Here is a 21,661-nt window from a genome sequence, read left to right as displayed (position 1 = left end):
TACTTTTTCAAAACTTGATGATTTTACCTTTCTGTACATTTTGTATACAAATTCATTAAATAATTTTGCTTGTAAATGTCTATTTGCATCACGTTTATTATGGAAAACACATTATTTGATCAATTTACATTGTGCCCCTAAAGTTCTTTGTGAGCTCCTTACTTTTTCAACTTAGGAGCACATGTGCTCCTTGGGAAAAAAGTTAGCGTCAAGCCCTCGTCTTCAGGCAATTTCTTAAAATTTGGCAAAAATGTCCACTTGGACTCAAGGATGGACTGATTATAATTTTGGGTAGTCCTTCCGTCTGTACCATTCATGTGAATATGATATCTCAAGAATGCTTTGACAGAATTTCTTAAAATTTGGCACAAACATCCACTTTGAGGTAAGGATGGACTGATTAGATTTTAGTGGTCAGTGGTCAAAGGCCACTGTGATCACGTCTGTCTCATTCTTGTGAATGCGATATCTCAGGAAGACCTTGAGGGAATTTCTTCACATTTGGCACAAACGTCCACTTGGACTGAAGTGATTAGAATTGGGTGGTCAATGGTTAAGGTCACTGTGACCTTTCATCCATCTCATGTTTTTGGCCATAACTCTAGAATTCATACACTAATTATGGCGAAATTTCACACAAATGTCTGATAGGATAAATAGATGAATTGGTGACATTTTATATCCCAAAGGTCAACTTCATTGTGACATCATAATGTTCTGCAAAAACACTTGTCTGGCCATTACTCAACGTCCTAACTCAGGAGCAGGAGGGGAGACATTTGAATTGGTGACTCTAATCTTGGGTGTCCACCTTGAAACTGTCATCTGATCTGTCATCATCCTGATTTGCCTTCATGGTTTTTCAGTTGCAGCGGAAACGCAAACAGGAACTCACTTTTACTTTCAGTTCCTGTGACTATTTTTGCGCCTGAATCTGCAGTGTTTGGTTGAAAGGAACCAATAGTTTGCTGCTGCGTTAGTCACCAACACTGACTGTCTCGTCCTTCTGGTTTGTGAGTTTAGTTAAGAGCCTTTAACTGAACCTGAAGGAGACAGCACAGACTGAGATTACATATCTGTTCACACACAGAGCCTCTAAACCACATACCACCTGTCGCAGTCAGCTGCTCGGCCGTCCTCTTCTACTGTCACACACTTCTGGTACCTCTTAAGAAAAAGACCAGAGGGATTACACCTCAGGCATAGAGTTGACACTGTGAATTTAATGTGTTGGACAGTAGAAACTTTTTATGTTTTATTTTTATGACCATAAAATTAAAATTCCCCTCTTTGTGTCTCTTCCTGGTGTGTCCCTGTCAGACGCCTCATCCTGGACGAATCGAACACCCCCATAACATCCTCCAGCAGCACAGTTCAGGTGTTCATGGTAATCAGAGCCTCGGTGACGCCGGCAGTCCGCTGCCGCAGCGGAGCGTCAACACCCAGAATAATTCCCGGCTGCAGAGCGAAGGCTCATTCGGTCTGGGAGGCCCTGGAGCACCTGGAGGAGAGGGGGCCGACCATGCACTAGATGTGAGTGTTGAACCTGTTGATCATGTGCGCAGTTACATAAGAGCATGGAACTTTTATAGGACTTGAATGTGACTTGGTTTCACTTCATTTATCTATTAAAATGTTAACAGTGACATTTGGGACTTAAAGAGTAAGGTTGGTTTTTTTTAGCCTACACCTTATTTTCCACATTTTTGTATCTAAGTGACTCATGGGAGCAACAATCCTCAACATTGGTCCTGTATTGAGTGAGAGCGCTGCAGCTGGCATCCGCCAAAAAGGCTGCAATGTAATTGTTCGGGACATTTGTTCATCATCAATTTACGTCCACCAAAAGTCTCAGATCGTTAGTATAAGTGTCTGACAACATTATGGAAAGAGTAAGATCCTTTTTGTTTAACCAGAAACAGCCCTGAAATCACTTATCACCAAACCCGCCAGACTCCATTCAAATAATAAGCAATTTAAGCCTGTATAGAGGCAGCATATTTTCACATCCAACTGGGTGAATTAAGGGTTTATTTCAACCAAACCAGAGTTGGTGATTGTAAGAACAGTGGCAAGACAAACCAAGACAGCTTTTGTGAGTTTAATTTTGTTTCCGTCGACTTTGAATCAAGTGTGTTTTACAATGATAAAATTAATGTTTAGTCTGGTTGGTTTGATGATGGCGATTTAGGAGCTGTTTTCTGTTCAACAAAAAGGAATCTTACTCTTTAACAAAAAAGTCCGTCTCTCTCGGGATCCTTTCCAAAATGTGCTCAAACAATTGGAGAACAAAACGTTGTACAATAGTTCAACCCCACTGACAACTGAAAGATCCCCCTGAGCAACAGCTGAATAAGAACAGAAGAAATCAGCTGATATTCGTGAAAGAAACTGGCATCAAAATGTGTGCAGATTTTTACAGGAACAGGTTCCTGTTTCAGTGTCAAGTGCAAAATAATGTCTATAAATAGCTGTAATGAACAGGCATCGTGTTGCTTTAAGCTCCTCTTCAAACTTCATAATAGAAATGTTTTAATGGTGGTCAGTGTCAACATAGAACTATACATTTTGTTTGATTTATTTTTTTATTCTCTCTGTCTGTTGTCAAGCTTCTTCCTGAGCTGACCAACCCGGACGAGCTGCTGTCCTACCTGGGCCCCCCCGACCTCCCCAACAACAGCAGCGACGACCTGCTGTCTCTGTTCGAGAACAACTGACCACCCTCATGTGTTCGTTCATCTTCCAGCTTCTCTGTTTGCTGTAGGCCTGCCCTCATCGGTTGAAGACAGCACCGTCTCTGTCGACACCCACCTCTTCTGTGTGTGTGTGTGTGAGAGTGAGTGTGTGTGTATGAGTGTGTTTTATGTTCGTGTATCTTTGTCTTTTTGAAGTGTCCTGCTGTACTTTGATATTCACTCTCAGTGCAGTAAACAGGAAGAGGAGGGAACACGCTTCACACGTGAACACTGTCTATCATGAAGAGTTTAACAGTACAAACTGTAGGCACTGACTCTGCAGACCAGCATTTTCAAAACTATAGCACAAATCACAGGCTGAAGGATTTAAATACACAGTATTTAAGTTATAGATTTTATTAGTTGGAGTGGAGGATGGTGGAAGCCGGGGTGTGTTTATGAGGCGTTAAGGGACACGTTAACACAGTGGTTTCCAAACTTTCTTTCTGTCGGGGCGCCCTTTACACACACACACACACACACACACACACATTCCTGTTAGATTACTTTGTAAAGTAAACACAGTATTTCTCTGCTGTTTACCTTGCGATTGAAATAAAAGATTATCGTTACGTTAAAGGGGAAATTCACCAAAGTTTATGTGGATATTTAGATTGAAGCAATACATTTCTCAGTGGGTGCAAAATCTGTTCTTCCTGCACTCAGAGCCTTCGTTAGACAGTAATGTAAATGGAGGGAAGGAAGAACTACAGGCTATCTTGGCGTGGATTTCTAGTCTCCGCCTCACACTAAAATACAATATGGAATTTTAGGTAGTCAATGGAGCTGCCTCCTGAAAGTCAGAGATTCATATCCTCAGTCGGAGACACTTCTGCACTGAGATATCAAGTTTTCTTTGTGCAGTGTACTGCTGGCGATGTTTTGGTCCCCAGATTTAGCAGCAGAGTGAGCGCTCCTCATTTTCACGCTGCTTCTCGGTACAGGCAGCTGCAGACACAGAGGCAGCTGCCCAGAGGAGGAGAGGCTGCACCATCCGGCTCCCAGATAGTGTCTTGACGGCTCACAGCAACTTAATACGACAGTCTCTGAGCCATTGCGCGTAGGACTGCGTAGGACCTGTCACAGCTAATTATGAGAACTAAAGCTTTAAAATACTCTGACATTTCAAGCAGCCGCTTAGCGTAGCTTAGCATTAGGGGCAAACAGCTAGCCTGGCTCTGTCTAAAGTTAAAGAGAAAAAACCTGCTGACCTGATATAACACGTTATATCCTGTTTCATCTGTACAAAAGTGCCAAAATGACAATTAGCTGTACCCTGCTGCTGGTACGACTCTGCGAACAGGAGAACTTGTCTTTCTCTATCAATACAGCACAAACTGAGGAATTTATTGCACACTCATTGGAGATCCACATAAAGAAGGTGGCGAAATTTCCCCTTTAAGTTTCCTGAGGTGTAAAAACCTTTCTTGTAGTATTTTAAACCGCTGTAAACCCCAACCCAGCCCCGATGCAACCTCCCAGTTTGCGAACCACTGCATTAAAGGTTAAGGCTCGTGATGAAAAGACCAAAACCACCAATGTTGTAGTCCGTCTCTCAATACTGTCTGACTTCCTGTCTGTCTCAGCTCCAAGTACATTTTGTTCCTACTGAAGACTTCATTCTTAAAAGTCTCAGTATTTTCCCTAAAACAGGGGGAAACTATTTTCAACAGCCGATTAATCCACATATGAGCCCCGTTTCCTTCTAACACTTTCAGTATGGTACCTTTGGAACCAACAGTAACCCTTCAGACATTGTACCTTGACCCTAGTGTTTCCACTGCAGACAGTCCTCTTAAATGTGGGCGGGGTTGTTGTCACTCACTGCTCCATCCAGCACTCACTGTATTTCCTCCTTTATCAGTCTGCACCTGGTTTATCGTCCACAGAACGAGGCTGCACGCCGACATTTTCAGAACAAAATAAAACTGTCTGTACAGCAGTGAGTGTTTGTGGCAGCAGGACAGTCAAAATAAACTAAGCTCCATGGCAGAGAGAAAGACTATATATCAGACTTTGACACAATACTTGTGAGCAGATACATTCACTGCTGGTTTTGGTGTTTTCATGGGATTTATAAACGATAAGAAAAGTATAGACGATCACTAGACTTGACCTTTAACGAATAATGATGTAAGATAAGGGCAGTGGTCACGTTTTTGTTTCTCTGTGATGACGACGTAAAAGAAAAAAGAGTGACCTCCTCACGTGAGGAAAAAATAAAGATGTACAAAGACATTTTTTTAATACATGAAGTTGGGAGCGCGCTGAGGTTCATTATATCTCCGACATCCTTCAGCACTGTGAAATATATAAAACCTCCCATCTTTCCCTCTGTTTGGTTTCACCCTCTTTATAAGGGTTTTTTTTTCCAAGCATACTGTAAATGAGTACAGCTGTGTGTCGTGGCATTTTCTGCCATTTGAAAGCTATTAGTATGTTTCAAAGTCGTTTGACATGTATAACCCATCATGACACGGGTTTATGTACTGTATAATCAGCTGTTTTCATTAGAGAACGTGTGTGTATCAAATGAATTGTTAATCATGGTAATTTTAATGTTATTTAGTTGGATAATGGATCATTGTTGGCACTGTATACATACTGTATGTTAGAAAATTATAAAGCAATTGTAAAAAGGTCATACTGATGCATGTATGACGGGAAACAGTCAGCTGACATTGAGTCGTGCAGTTAAAGACGCAGAGGAAGGAATTATTCTTAATACCACTTTGTAAAAGCTGACAGTTTTTTTTCTATGGATGATTTTACCCTTTGTGGTCCAACACGGCAACAAGAAATAATGTTCTTTGCCAGTTAAGCAACACAATAATGTTATATTTGGAAATTATGGACTATTTAACTGCAAATTTGCTAGAAACAAAAGTTTTTTAATATGTAAACTATTCCACATATTTTGTAACACATTGTAATTGCCATTATTTTCTATTTATTTTTTAATCATAATCGTCATTGTACCTACAGTTACCTTGTCCCTTTCCTGAATCTCAGAATCAGAATAAAAAAATCCCTTTATTTGACAAAAATAGTTTGTTTTGGGGGCTCTGGGATTTATTTAGTATTCAATCATGAGACATTTCATATGTGTTTAAAGGGACAGTTAACCCTTAAATATAAATCACATATTTTCCTCTCACCTGTAGTTCTATCTATCAGTCTACATTGTTTTGGTGTGAGTTGCAGAGTGTTGGAGATGTCAGCTTTCTCTCCAGTATAATGGAACTAGATGGCACTCGGCTTGTGGTGCTCAGAGCGCCAGAAAAATACATTTTAAAAACTCAACATCAGTGTCTCTTTCCAGATATCATGACCTGGTTACTCAAGATAATCCACAGACCTTGTTGTGAGCAGTTTCTTGTAGGAACTATTTTCTTTCTACTGAACTACACCCGCCAACTGTATCACTACACAGAAGGATGTGTGCATCTACTGCCTGTTACAGCTCAGCTTAGGAGGACACGGTTAATGTTTTCATCATGCAGTCTGGCTGCATTTGCACATTATTATGTAATGGGTACATTTTTAACGTGGTTAGGTTTAGGCACAAAACCCATCTGATTAATGTTAGGAAAAGGTCATGTTTTCAATCTGTGATGTCTGTGAAAAACAACCACTTTTTATGGCACTATCCGTGCTGGAAAACACTAGGTTCACTAAAAACATCTGTGTTTGGGTTTAAAAAGCTGCAGGAAAAACAGAAATCGGTTGCTAAAAACATCCATGTCTGGGGGGAAAAAAGCAGCTGAAAAAACTGACAGGTTGCTACAAAACATTCACGTTTGGGGACTAAAAAGCTGCAGAAAACACAGCGTTGGATCCCTAAACAATACTCACGTTTGGGGACTAAAAAGCTGCCAAAAAGCAGGGACAGGTGGCAAAAAAAACACTTGCGTTTGGTGGCTACAAAGACAGGAAAAATTGCAACGAGTCACTGAAAAAAAAACACATTTGGAGGCCAAAAAGTTGCAGGAAAAATGATAACCGGTTGCTGAACACTCACTAAAAAGCCACAGGAAAAAAACAGCAATGGATCACTTAAGACACCCACATTTGAGGTCTAAGAAAAAGGAAGAACAGCCACAAAACATCCATGTTTGGGGGCTAAAAAGCAGCAAAAAACACAGTGATGGGTCGCTAGATAACACTCGTGTTTGGGGTCAAAAGAGACGCAGGAAAAACAATGACAGGTCGCTACAAAAATGCCAAAATGTGGGTTGAAAAAGCTGCATTAAGAACAGTGTCAGGTTGCTTAAAACACCCATGTTCAGGGGCTAAAGCTCAGGAAAAAACACCCACATTTTGGGTCTGAGAGGCGGCTCGATAAACAACTAAGGGTCACTAAAAACACCCACATTTTGGGGTCTAAGAGGCGGCTAGCTAAACAACTAAGGGTCACTAAAAACACCCACATTTTGGGGTCTAAGAGGCGGCTCGATAAACAACTAAGGGTTCCTAAAAACACCCACATTTTGGGGTCTAAGAGGCGGCTAGCTAAACAACTAAGGGTCACTAAAAACACCCACATTTTGGGGTCTAAGAGGCGGCTCGATAAACAACTATGGGTTCCTAAAAACACCCACATTTTGGGGTCTGAGAGGCGGCTAGCTAAACAACTAAGGGTCACTAAAAAAACCCACATTTTGGGGTCTAAGAGGCGGCTAGCTAAACAACTAAGGGTCACTAAAAACACCCACATTTTGGGTCTAAAAGGCGGCTAGCTAAACAACTAAGGGTCACTAAAAACACCCACATTTTGGGGTCTAAGAGGCGGCTCGATAAACACTGATGGGATCCTAAAAACATACACGTTTGGGGACTAAAAAGCCGCAGGAAAAACATTGATCGGTCCATTTAAACACCCACGTTTGGGGACTATAATGCTGCACTAATTGGTCGCTAAAAACAGCCACGTTTGGGGATTAAAAAGCCACAGGAAGTGCAGCAATGAGTCACTAAAAGACAAGTGGTTTATGGTTTGCTGGCCCTGCACTGCGGATGTCACAGTGAGTACTGTTACTTCTTGTACTTAAAGTATATTTAGCTGATAAACTTGTGTACTTTCACTGATTTAGGAAGCAGGACCTGCACTTGTTGTGAAGAGTTTTACATTGTGATATTTTATTCAGTAAAGTATCTGAACACTTCTTCCACTACAGAAGTAACTGAGTAAATGTACTCCGTCTGCCTCCTTTTTAAAGCACATCTGACTGTTTGGGTTTGACAGATGTTTCCAGATGAAATAAATGAGCTCAGATCATTAAACGTCACCTCTTATTCAGGGTGAGTTGGATTTAAACACCTTTGAACACGAGTGCTTTCATTTCCCTGTTCATGCCCACAGAAGCCTCCTGTGAGCTCTGCTCCGCCCGGCCGGGTTGCCGTGGAGACATCGCACCAACTCCCTGCGCTGCACATTAACCCCGCCCCTCTCTGCTCCTATTGGCCCACTGTGAAGCCTCTCAGAAGAGCGTGTCTGTGATTGGCTGCCGGCTGCCTTTACATCAGCGGGGCACAGACCCACATTAATAAAGACCTAAATAGACACAGAGCATCTGAGCCGCTGTCAGGACCCACTCAGGAGCAGATCTCCATCAGATCCACATCACACGCGCGTTTATCAACATGGGGAACCCCAGAGTTTTCTTTGACATCACTATTGATGGAGCGAACGCCGGCAGGATTGTGATGGAGGTAAGAAAAACACACTTCACATTATGTCACTTTATCTTATTTAAAGGTCATGTAGGTGTAAAATCTGCAGCTGGAATATCTTTAACACCCCTCTGTATGATTTCCATAAGGCCAGCAGCTCTGACAGACATTTTGCAGTGCGTCAAGTTCCCATGCAGCTGTTAGGCTCCATTTTGATAGCCTTTTGCATGTATATATATATATATGTATATATATTTAGCCTATGTAATTATATCCTCGTGTGGTGGTGATATGATTAATTGCACAAGTGCAGATAACGAAAATTAAATTAAAAACAAATCTCCCAGAGAGATGATATCCTGCTGGAAACGCCCTGCAGCAGCAGCAGCAGCAGCAGCAGCAGCTGGTGGTTATAATGGGTATGTCAGGCTGTAAATCACTGGAGATGCAGCTGATCTGATGTGTCTGCTAATGTGAACATAATTAGAGATTAAGAAACTATTTGATAATGATACAAATAAAAATGCCCAACAGTCTCAGATTTCAGCTTCTCAAACGCATGCACTGCCTTTCCTTATCATATATTTGAATTATGTCATAAGCTTAATATATTTGAGTTATTGATAGTTGTTTGGACAGAACAGGGCGTTTAAATAATGACACTGGGCCTTGGAAAACTATAATGGACAATGAAGAAAATTACTGTGACAGTAACTGATGATAAAAATAAAGTTGCAGCCTCAAGCACAATATGTCCTGGAGGGGACGGACGGACGCACACAGGGGACATGCCCTCCTTGATATTTAGAGCATGTGCATTTGTCGCCCCCCAATAAAAACATGATAGCAGTAGAGGACAGTGATGGGTCACCAAAAAACACTCACATTTGGGTGCTCAAAAGTTGCTGGAAAAACAGTGACAGGTTGCTTAAAACACCCACATTTGGGGACGAAAAAGCTGCAAGAAAAGCAGTGTTGGAATGCTAAAAACGAACACTTGGGGACTAAAACGCTGCAGGAAAAACAGTGACAGGTCCCTAAAAACACCCACAATGGGAAGTAAAAAGCAACAGGAAAAACAGTGATGGGTCCCTAAATAAACGCTATGTTTGGGGACCAAAAAGCAGCAAGAAAAACAGTGTTGGCATGCTAAAAACTCCAACGTTTGGGGACTACAAAGCCGCATGAAAAACAGAGACTGGTCTCCAAAAACACTCACATTTGGGGGTGTTGAGGGGAGCCCCCTCGATATTTACAACATGTGCATTTGTCACCCCCCCAATAAAAATGTGAAAGTAGTAGAGGACAGTGATGGGTCGCTAAAAAACACTGATGTTTTGGGGGCTAAAAAGATGCTGGAAACACAGGGACAGGTTGCTTAAAACACCCACATTTAGGGGTTAAAGCTGCAGGAAACAGTGACAAGTCGCTAAATAAACGCCACGTTTTGGGGCTATGAAGCTGCAAAAAAAAGCAGTGTTGGGATGCTAAAAACACCAGCGTTTTGGGGACGACAAAGCTGCAAGAAAAACAGAAGAGTCTTTAAAAACACCAACGTTTGGGGACTAAAAATACGCTGGAAACACAGTGACAGGTTGCAAAGAAAAACCCACGTTTGGAGACCATAAAGCTGCAGGAAAAACAGTGACGGGTTGCTAAAACACACACCTGCATTTGGATTATAAGAAGTGGCAGGAAAAACAGTGATGGGCACCTAAATAAACACTACATTCGGGGACTAAAAAGCTGCAGGAAAAGCAGTGATGGGTTGATTAAAACACCCACATTTTGGGGGGGTTGAAGCTGCAGGAAATAGTGACAGGTTGCTGAAAAAACACACCCACATTTGGGGTCTAAAAAGCTGCAAGAAAAGCAGTGTTGGGGTGCTAAAACACCAGCGTTTGGGGACTAAAAAGCTGCTGGAAACACAGTGACAGGTTGCTTAAAACACCCACAATATGGGGGTTAAAGCGGCAGGAAAAACAGTGACATGTCCCCTAAATAAACGCCACTTTTGGGGACTAAAGAGCTGCAAGAAAAGCAGGGTTGGGATGCAAAAAACACCAGTGTTTTTGGACTAAAAAGATGCAGAAAAAGCAGCAATGGGTCGCTAAAAACGCCCATGTTTGGGGATATATAAGCTATAAACTTAATATATTTGAGAAATGGACTGTTGGATGGACAGAACACGGCGTTTAAATAATGATATTGGGCTATAATGGACAATGAAAAAATTATTGTGACAGTAATCAAAGATAAAAAATATAGTTGCATCTCGTCTCAATATATCCTACACTAAGGGTGTAGATTTTGGCGGGGACACAGGGGACACGCCCCCTTCAGTATTTAGAGCATGTGCATTTGTTGCACCCCCCATAAAAACATGACAGCAGCAGAGGATTATATTTTGACAAAATTAAAGACACTTATATCATAAATTGATGCAGCGAAGGCAGAAATTGGTGCATAAAGGAATGCAGAAAATTAAGTGTTTGATGCTTAATGTTTTCTTGCAGAGTACCCCTTAATTCCCCCTTTAATATGTCCCCCTCCCAGTGTTGAAATAAACCTACGCCCTTGTCCTAGACATTGAATTTTTGGGGTTTAGGCCTTAGCACTTTAAATAAAAGAGAGTTCAAACTCAAGGAAAGACTCTGATAAGAGTTTGTTTTAAGAGAGGACTTTAAAGGCATCAGAGATTAAAGAGACATGGCTGACCTGATTTCCTCAGGCAGTTCGTTCCAGAGCCTCGGGGCCCTGACTGCAAACGCTCGGTCCCCCTTTAGATTTTAGCCGGGCCTCTGGAACAGACAAAAGACCTTCCAGAGGATCTCAAAGCAGTCGTAAAAGTAATCAGTAAAATCTTAAATTCAACTCCAAGACATACTGGGACACACTTCTTCCTCAGTAGCCTCTCAGTGTACCTAGTAGTACGCCCACCTAATCTACTAACACTGCTCCACCAAAGAGGCTGAAACTGGAGTGATGCAATGGCGTCTCTTGGTTCTGGTTAAAGCCTGGCAGCTGAATCTTGCACCATCTGTAGTCAGGAAATAGATTTTGAGAACAGAGGCTGCTGCAGTGCTCGAGGTGTGATGAGATGAGGGCGTGTGAAATTGTCTCAGTGTCTTTAAAAGTTATAATGGATGGTGCTGACTTTGGATTTAAGGTTCCTGATTTATGAATGTTCTTCTAAAGTTTTACTATCTCACCTGCTTCTGCTGTTTGTCTCTTACTAACTGACACGTGTTGTGTTTTGCAGCTGCGGGCGGATGTGGTCCCAAAGACTGCAGGTAGGTAAGCTTTAACAATAAAGAGACAGCTTTGTAAGTTCCCTGCATGCAGCAGTAACCACAGAGCTGCTGCTGCTCTGTGTTTTTTTCCACACACCCTATATGGATTCATGTTTGGTTGAGGAAACTATGCGTCCCCATTAGTCTTCAGCTGAGAATGTACTCTGAATATGGGTCGCGGCTGCGGGTGACTCAGTGTGAAGGCATTGATCAGAGGAGCCTGAGCAGCCATTTGCAAAGCTAACTGTACGTGTAGACAGTGATGTGCTGCTGAGCGCCACCACTGCTGTGATGATGATGAGAAAGAGGAGATGAAGAAAAAGGAAAACTGCAGCTCCCGACAAGAAAACCTGCACGATGCATCAGTGACTGACTGCGACTGACTTTTGTCCCACATAGCCATTATTAGTTGTATGACCTCATTAGACTCAGAATGGCCTGTATGGTTCCTTTGTGCAAACAGTAGCTTCTCTAGTGGCTCACATACTTCACCACGTCCAATCCATGAGACAATTTTTAGATTATATTGTTAAATTTGTCGTGCAAATTACTTTATTTTTTCCATTTTGAAGTCTTTTATATTAGACATCAGCACATTTTCTAGCAAGTCTGCAAACATTAGACTTTTTTACACATTTAACTTTACAACTTATCATAAATATAAACCCTCTGAGCAACAGAGCTGTGATTTACTGCAGTTTACCTCACGCTAAAATGTCTCTTGAGGACACACAGACAGTTTCTGTGACTGCTTCCTTTTCTAATTTGCAAGGAGAAACCTGTCGTTCTCCAGGAATACAATCTGAGCAGCCATGGACGGATTACTGAACAGGCCTGCTGGGCACAGGCCCAGAGGGCCCAGAGGGGGGCCATATTTTGTGTAGTGTGTGCTGCAGTGATAGACTGTCAGTGTGGAACAATCGTTTTAGTTATTTTTTTTTAATCAGAAACCTAAAACATCTGCTGGTTTCATGCTTCTTCTGCTTTGTCATACACAATAATAAACGTTGGTTAGATCAAACGTACCACTTAAAGACGTCACCTTGAGCTCTGGGACATTACAGAAGGCATTTTTCACCGTTCTCTGACAATTTATTTACACAACAAGTATTTGATTAATTGAGAAAATGGTGGACAGAATCTTTAGTTGCAACCCAACTCTCATTACTTCCAGTGTGAACTATATACTAAAGTTCAGCAGCAGTTGTTCAACCAACAGCAGCACCTGAGAGTTTGGCTTCACCTGAGGCACAAATTGACCACAAAGAGGCGCAAACAACCACAAAGAGATGCACAACAACGAAGAGGCATAAAAAGGCACCCAAAAAAGTTAAAACTACTGCAGAAATGCAAAATAACCACAAAGAGAGGCAAAGAGAACCAAAATCAGAAGTGAAAGACTACTAAGAGACACAAAACAACCACAATTCGATTCTAAACAACTACAAAGAGACACAAAACAACCTCAATAAGACTCAAAACAACTACAAAGAGATGCAGAATGACCTCAAAGAGTCATAACTAACGCAAAGAGTTGCAAAACAACCACACATTGAAGCAAATAGTTACAAAGAGATGCAAAATTACCTCAAAGGTCAAAACAACCACAAAGATAAGCACACAACTATTGAGAGATGCAAAAAGAGACTTAAAACAACAATAGAGATGCAAAATGACCTCAAAGAGTCAAAACTACCACAAAGACACAAAACAACCCAAAGAGTCACAAAATCTTAAAGAGAAACAAACGACTACGAGCAGACGTGAAGGGACCACAAGCTGAAGCAAAGGACTACAAAGAGACTCAAGATGACTACAAAGAGATGCAAAAGAACCCCAAAGACAAAACAACTACAAAGTGACTCAAAACTGCCTCATAAAGACTAACAACCACATATTCAACAGACTGGCCAGTGTTGGTGCTTATTACTGGTGAAATGAACTTATTGTCTTATATTAGCTGGTTTATAAAGATTAAATAAAGTGACATGTCTTTATTTTTCAGAAAACTTCCGAGCTCTGTGCACCGGAGAGAAAGGCTTTGGCTACAAGAGCTCCACATTTCACCGAGTCATCCCTAAGTTCATGTGCCAGGTACGGTGAAGGCAGAAACCCGTGTCCTTGTTTACACAACGTCAGGTCTAGCCTGAACAGATGTTTCATTGCTGTTGAAACATATGCTGAGTTAGCTTTTCTCATTTCAGGGCGGGGACTTTACCAACCACGATGGAACTGGAGGCAAATCCATCTATGGTGAGAAGTTTGCTGATGAGAACTTCCAGCTGAAGCACACAGGTATGGGCACTCTGTCCATGGCTAACGCTGGAGCCAACACCAACGGGTCCCAGTTCTTCATCTGCACTTCTAATACTGACTGGTGAGCTCCGCTGTGACCCATGTGCTGCCGCATTCAGGTCCAATCAACAGTTTCAGGTGTTGGTCTCACATACTAATCGGCCTCTCTCCTCTCCAGGCTGAACGGGAAGCACGTGGTGTTTGGCAATGTTGTGGAGGGCATTGATGTTGTCAAGGCAATGGAGAAGCAAGGCACAAAGAGCGGCACCCCTAAAGCCAAGGTTGTCATTGCCGACTGTGGGGAACTGAAATAGAGCTCCGTCAGTTCAGCTGGTTCTCCTCAGATGTGTCCTCTATCATCTACATCCTAGTATATCTTTAAAAATGGTGTCTATCTGCAGCATCAGTAGAAAAACACGCAGTTAACCAACTTTCTCCTCTAAAAATGTTTGTCTCCTGTGCTGATAATGGTTGTGTAATATTTTGTATCCTCTTTGTACCCTTATTTGTTAACAAAATCTGAATAAAATGATGCTGATGGTGTAAATAAAACAACGTGAAAGTTTACTTTGTGTGCGTCCCCTCATTCAGAAATACCTGCTTTGTTCTTACATTTTTTATGTTGGTGTTTCTGTCAATTTGAATTTGAATAATGTCAGTGGAAAGAAAAGAAGTAAATGACCTCCTTTTTAAAAATTATTATTGCAGTTGACACATTTTACCACTAGAGGTCACTACAGGTATTAAATCAGTGACGTCATGTTTGTCATACCTTTGTATGTTTGTTGTTTCAGTGTTTGTTCAGGTGATTTAATCTTCATGCAAAAGTTAGATAACTGGAAACACTGGTAGTTCACCTGATTCGGGATTTCCCCAGAAGAATTCAATACTTTTGAAACAGGTTAAATGTTGCTTTTTTTTTTAAAATTTTTTTATTTTTTGTAAATAAATTTACATCTGCTGATACACACGGATGGATTACTGAACGGGCCCAGTGGGCAAAGGCCCAGGGGCCTAGAGTGCTGAGGGCCCCCCTTTGGTCTTCACCTGCAAAATGTCACTCAAATTGACATGTAGTGACCAGGGAGAGACTCAAAGTGACCACAAAAAGATGCAAAACATCCACAGAGACACAAAATGACCAAGAGAAGACAATATTGCATTGTTTTCTTTGTTGCTGCCTGTTACAAGTCAATGTTAGATGTAGAAAGTGAATGTGTATGTGTAGCAGCTGGTACACGCATACATTGAGACATATCATATGTAAGTTAGCTAGACATCCCCCTCCTCATTACTGTGCAGAGTTAACTGTATGTAGTCAGGCCTCAAGAGCCTGGTAAAGGCTCAGGGGCCCAAAGTGTCGAGGGGCCCCTCTTGTCATCACCTGCAAAATTTCACTCAAATTGACATGTACCAACTAGGAAGAGACTCAAAATGACTACAAAATAACCACAAAAAAAAAAAAAAGACAAAAAATGAACTCAAAGAGACACACAATGACTACAAAATGCCCCCCATAAAGACAGATAATAACCTTTAAGACACACAAAATGCAAACAAAATAACCAAAAAACACAAAATAATGACCTTAAAGAGACACAAAATGACCTAGAAAAACACAAACTGACTACAAAATGCCTAAAACAGAGAATGACCTTAAAGACACACAAAATGACTACAACATGACCAAAAAACAAAAAATAATGACTTAAAATGCCTAAAAAAGACAGAAAGTGACCTAAAAAAGACACAAACTACTACAAAATGCCCCGAACAGATAAAAAAGGGTTAAAAGACACACAAACTGCCCCAAAAAAGACAGAAAATGACCTAAAAGACACACAAAATGACTACAAAAAGGCAAAAAATGACCTAAAGGAGACACAAAAGTACCCAATAAGACACAAAATTACCTATAAGAGACCCAAATAACCACAAAAGTCCCAAAACATCCACACAGAGACAAACGACCAACAATATTATTTTGTTTATTTAATGTTGCCTGTTATAAATCAGTGATAAATGTAGAAAGTGAGTGTGTATGTGTAGCAGCTGGTACATGCAGACTGTATACATCGAGACATTGCCCCTGTGCAGAACTGTATGTACTGAGGCCCAAAGAGCCCGTTCAGTGCCGGGAGGCACATAGAAACCACCTTTCACTTTTCCTCCCTTTTTGCAGGCGTGCCAAGCAGGAGGAGTGCCCTTTGTTTCACTTGAGCACCTGAACCACAAAATGCACTGCTTGGTGAGAGTTCATGCAACAGGCTTTAACATATATTCTGTATAAGTAGCTGGAGGCAAGTGAAGCATCTTTAATGGACTTTAAATAAAAGAAGGGTTTTATAGTTGCTGGTTAAAGCACATTTCTTTACACTTTGGGACACATCTCAACATGAGCCATGCTCACAAGGCTGCTTCAGTTTTCCTCCACCACTAACTAACACGCCTTTGAACCTCAGACACGTTTGCACACGACCGCTTCCAATCTGCTTATTTCCTCAAACCTGTCCGTCTGCTTCTGGCTCCTCCTCTGGAGCAGCCAACCAACTGCTCCTCACAGTAAACCCCGCCCACCTGCACTCCTATTGGCCCATTCTTGTGCCTTTAAAAACAAACCTTGGCTGTGATTGGCTGTTAGGAGCCATTCCTTCACCTGTGCACAGACCCACTGAGTGCATGCACATAAAGACGTCGATGAAGTGTGTGTGAGGCGTTGTTCATTCAAGTGCGATTTCACACTGCAACCACATCACACGCGCATTGAAACATGGCAAACCCCAGGGTTTACTTTGACATCACCATCGGTGGACAAGCAGCCGGCAGGATTGTTATGGAGGTAAGACAAAGATACTTTTCTTAATTTATTTCAACTGTATTCATTTAATGAAGCTTTAAAATCGGAGGTTAGGCTGTATTTTAAATCCATGCATGATGTGCAAAAGGCCAATGTGTTGTGTTTTGCAGCTTCGGGCTGATGTGGTCCCAAAGACTGCAGGTAAGCTTTAAGTTGTACTGCACGCAGCAGGAAGTACAGAGCTGCAGCTGCTCTGGCTTTTTCCACACACCTGAGAGGGACTCATGATTGGCTGTGGGTCCTCACTTGAGAAGTGACTGTGAACATGGGGCGAGGGTGTGGTTGAGGCGGGAAGGGAGAGCCTGAGAAACCAGTTTCAAAGCCAAATGTGGGTGTTAACAGTGAGACAAGGAGTGCCACCGCTGCCATGATTAATAAGAAGGAGGAAGTAGGAGTAGTGAGAAAGGGGAAGAACTCTTGTTTGCTTGAAACGTGCAAGACATTTCCACATAGTGGCCGTCACACAGCCTGAAGGCAACTAGAAAGCCTACTTGATGCATTACTGACTGACTGACTGTCTCACATTGCCACTTTAGCTATTTGACCTCATTTGTAGTGGCTCAGCCATCATGCTGTTACTAGCAGGCAAGCCATTTTAACATTTAGTCGCGCCACACTTTACATTCTAGATGTCCATAATTGCATTCTTGCTCAGAGTGCTTATTATAGATGCTAACAATTCATCCTTCCTAGTAGAACTTATATTTTAGATACCTAAAACTTTATTTGTCCATGTCAAAATTCAATTGACGATATCTTTAAATCTTTAAAGTAGTTTTTTCATTTTGGATATCTGAAATAAAACTAGCAAAAGTAACTTCATTTGTCCCAAGAAGTCGTGTTTATTTTGACTAGGAAGAATTGAATTACGGATATCTGCAATACATATTCAGTTACCTATTAAATGTTAAAACCCCTTGCCATAGGGGTCCTGACCACAAACGGGTGCGAAACGACACAGGACAACTACAAAGAGATGCAAAAAGACAGACTTGAGAATCAGATTTTATTGAGCCCCAGGGGAAAATTGGGAAGTTCAGAGACACAAAACGACCACAAAGAGACACAAATGACCAGAAAGACGCTCACGACTTCAGAATCTGAAATACTCTGATAACTGGTGGGGAAATTGGCAACTTCAAACTGGACCAGAAAGAGACTCAAAACAACTTCTAACATTTAATCGACCACAAAAAGACACATAAAAACCCACAAGGATTCATAGTGACTACAAAGCGACACAAAAGGACTAGGACGGGACTCAAAACTTCAAAGAGATGCAAAACAAACCAGAGACCCCAAACGACTTTAAAATCAGAAATGCTTTATTGATCCCTGGGGGAAATTGGGACCTTCAGAGATACAAAACAACCACAGGGAGACACAAAGGACTAGAACAAACAACCCCAAAGAGACTCAAAATGACTACAAAGAGACACAAATGATCAGAAAGACGACAGAAATGCTTTTTTGATCCAGGGCGGGGAAATTGGGGACTTTGGACTGATTCAACATGACCAGAAAGAGACTTAAAACAACTTCTAAGAGATTCAAACAACCACAAAAGACAAATAAAACCAGAGACTCAAAATGGACACAGAAGGACTAGACATGGACTCAAAAAACAAAGACACAAAGGACTAAAAAAAAAAAAAAAAACTACGAAGAACTAGAAAGGGACTCAAAATGACCACAAAGAGACACGAATGATCAGAGAGACGCTCAAAACGACTTCAGAATCAAATACTCTACTGATCTCTGGTGGGGAAATTGGGAACTTCATACTGATTCAAAACAACCACACAGAAACACAGACTGCAAAGTGACTACAAAGGACTAGAAAAAGACTCGATAACTCCTAAGAGATTTGAATTGCCACAAATAGGCACATAAAACCTCACAAAGGTTAAGAACGGCTACAAAGAAACACAGGACTAGAAAAGGACTCAAAACAACCACAAACTGCAAAGAGACTCAAAATTACTTGGTAAATTGATAACTTCAGACTGATTCAACACAAAATGACTATAAGACTAGAAAGTGACACAAAACAACTAAGATTCAAAAAGATGCATAAAACCCCACAAAGACATGGAAGGACTAGAAAGGGACTCAAAATGGAGTCAAAGAGATGCAAAACAACTACAAAGGACTAGACAGGTTTTAAAACTTTCAAAAGCAATGCAATCAATCAGACACAATGACTTGAAAGTACTAGAAATTTACTTAAAACGACTTCTAAGATATTCAAACGACCACAAAACCTCAGTCTACAAAGACTCAAAATGACTTCAGAATCTGGGACTGTCTCTTTGTGAGAGACACAAAATGACTGCAAAGGGATGCAGAAATGGATTCAAAATGACAACTGCAGGAACAACCAGAGACAAAACCATCACAACAGGACTCGGAACAACTTCAAAAAGATACAAACAATTGTGCCCCAAATTGGCAAAGATACAAAACGACCACAAAAGACGTTACTGGTATGCAGGAGGGGGCAGGGTGCCTTTACATGTCTGGTGCTCACTGTCTCATATCGGCAGCATTACTCCATGCAGCCTGGCTGGTGACCTCAGGTGGTTTGAGACCCCTGCTCTAAATCAATAAATGGCGCTTTCTACTTGTAATGACTTTTTATTTATTTTTTATTTAGTGAAGTGCCGTGTCTTATTTTACAGAAAATTTCCGAGCTCTGTGCACCGGAGAGAAAGGGTTTGGCTACAAGAAGTCCAAGTTTCACCGAATCATCCCTGGTTTCATGTGCCAGGTACAGTGAAGGCAAAGTTTTCACAAGTTCAGATGTCGGCAGAGCTGATGCATTTTCGATTCCTGTTGCCACCTATGCTGAGTCTTTTTGTGTTTTTTTTTTTTTTTTAAGGGCGGCGACTTCACCAAGGGCAATGGAACTGGAGGCAAATCCATCTATGGGGAGAAGTTTGCTGATGAGAACTTCACATTGAAGCACGAAGGGAAGGGCACGCTGTCCATGGCTAACGCCGGGGTCAACACCAATGGGTCCCAGTTCTTCATCTGCACAGCTGACACTGACTGGTGAGTTCTTTGACCTGTGTGCTGCTGCATTCAGGTCCAATCAACAGTTTCAGCTCATTTCAGATGTTTGTCTCTCCTCTCCAGGCTGGACGGGAAGCATGTGGTGTTCGGCAGAGTTGTGGCGGGCAGTGACGTCGTTGACAAAATGGAGAAGCAAGGCACTGCAAGCAGTGGCAAAACTAAACAAGATGTTGTCATTGTCGACTGTGGTCAACTAGAATAGTGCAACAAAGCTCTGTCGGGTTTATACTTACTCAGCCACACTCGTTGTGTAATAATTTTTACGTTCCAAACTGTCCCTTAAGGACCACACTAAAAATCTGGATAAAATGATGTGGATGGTGTAAATAAAGCAACATGAAAGCTGACTTTGTATGTCTGCTCATTCAGTATCTGATTCTTCCCTGGGTAACACCTGATTTGTTGACATGTTTTACCACTAGAGGTCACTAACTCAACTCTGGAAAAAGGGCTGTGGCTGTCATGTCTGTTTTTGTACTGTGGTGGAAAAAGCGACTACAAGTGAAAGTCCAGCATTGAAGAGTATTGATTGCACAGTAAACTGCTCCATGCTGTCAGTGTTTCCTATTCTGATGTTTATGGGTTAAAATTACTGCTGCATTTGTGTATGTTGCATTTTCCTGCTGTAGGATGTGCTCATTTTAACTACCTTACATACTGTTGGGTAGTTTCATCTACAGCAATGCATCATATTCTGTAAGATGTGTTTGTAGCTTCGCTGTCATGAGAACTACATGTCTCTAAAAAGCCAACTTCTCATGGTATCAGAAAAACACCCCTTTTTTTTAAGCTTTGATTTGCATTTTCCAGCTGATCCAAGAGTTTTTGAAGTGTTTACTCAGCTTAAGTAGTCAAAAATATTGACTTATCAATTCTTCAGAGATGGTCTTCTGCAGACCTTGGTTGTAACCAGTGGTTATTTGACTCCCTGTTGCCTTTCTATCATCTTGAACCAGTCTGGCCATTCTCCTCTGACCTCTGGCATCAACAAGGCATTTTGGCTCACTGGATATTTTCTCTTTCTGGGACCATCCTCTGTAAACCCTAGAGATGGTTGTGTGTGAAAATCCCAGTGAATACTCAGACCAGCCCGTCTGGCACCAACAACCATGCCACGTTGAAAGTCACTTAAATCACCTTTCTTCATCATTCTGATGCTCAGTTTGAACTTTAGCAGCTCGTCTTCACCATGTCTACATGACTAAATGCATTGAGCTGCTGCCATGTGACTAGCTGATTAGCTATTTGTGTTGAGCAGGTGAACAGATATACCTAATAAAGTGGGTGGTAAGTGTATATTTGGATGTATAAAACCTCTAAAAGCCCACTGGGTTGTCAGCTACCTGCTTGAGCTAACATTAGAGTGCACAACCGAATATAAACGTTTGTCAGTATGGACATGTTACACATTATTAGCTCAGTTAGATTCTCCACATTTGAATCTTTTAGTTCATTTAACTGAAACTATGTGCGCCATGCCTGCAAATTAAGATTTAAAGCAAGCAGGTCTTCGTCTCCAGAGATCACCATGTTGCACCGCCATGTTTCTACAGTAACCCAGAACAGACAAACCAAACACTGACCCTAGACAGGGCCATTCATGTTTTTGTGCTGGCCACCGTGGTTAGCAGCCCCTTTGTAATGAGCGTCATTGGAGAAATACTGATTTTTAAATGTGAAACTGCTTTCAGTGTTTTTACCAGTTTAAATCACCTGGTCCGTTTGTTTTGGAG

At 41.5% G+C, this 21,661-nt stretch overlaps 3 protein-coding genes across 3 annotated transcripts in view; all 3 read left to right on the top strand.

The window, feature by feature from the left end:
• zmiz2 (zinc finger, MIZ-type containing 2) overlaps positions 1-4,503 on the top strand; it is a 53,676-nt gene extending 49,173 nt beyond the window's left edge. Inside the window, exons 19-20 of the mRNA XM_050052442.1 lie at positions 1,321-1,533; positions 2,610-4,503. Of these exons, the coding sequence (XP_049908399.1) occupies positions 1,321-1,533; positions 2,610-2,717 (321 nt within the window). The 3' untranslated portion in view covers positions 2,718-4,503. The remainder of the gene's footprint in view (positions 1-1,320; positions 1,534-2,609) is intronic.
• Positions 4,504-8,268: 3,765 nt separating this feature from the next.
• LOC126395211 (peptidyl-prolyl cis-trans isomerase-like) lies at positions 8,269-14,563 on the top strand. Its single transcript, XM_050052481.1, has 5 exons — positions 8,269-8,447; positions 11,671-11,701; positions 13,707-13,795; positions 13,906-14,078; positions 14,175-14,563. Exons 1-5 carry the CDS (start codon positions 8,379-8,381, stop codon positions 14,308-14,310), a joined length of 498 nt encoding a protein of 165 aa, XP_049908438.1. The 5' UTR covers positions 8,269-8,378; the 3' UTR covers positions 14,311-14,563.
• A 2,094-nt stretch (positions 14,564-16,657) lies between these two features.
• LOC126395210 (peptidyl-prolyl cis-trans isomerase-like) lies at positions 16,658-20,275 on the top strand. Its single transcript, XM_050052480.1, has 5 exons — positions 16,658-16,835; positions 16,964-16,994; positions 19,535-19,623; positions 19,735-19,907; positions 19,992-20,275. The coding sequence occupies exons 1-5, from the start codon at positions 16,767-16,769 to the stop codon at positions 20,128-20,130; spliced, it is 501 nt and encodes a 166-aa protein (XP_049908437.1). The 5' UTR covers positions 16,658-16,766; the 3' UTR covers positions 20,131-20,275.
• Positions 20,276-21,661: the final 1,386 nt, after the last annotated feature.

The sequence above is a fragment of the Epinephelus moara genome, chromosome 9 (genome assembly GCF_006386435.1).
Source record: "Epinephelus moara isolate mb chromosome 9, YSFRI_EMoa_1.0, whole genome shotgun sequence".
NCBI lineage: Eukaryota > Metazoa > Chordata > Actinopteri > Perciformes > Serranidae > Epinephelus > Epinephelus moara.
Note: the sequence above shows the minus strand (reverse complement) of the source record. Positions and strands in the feature narration are given on the sequence as shown.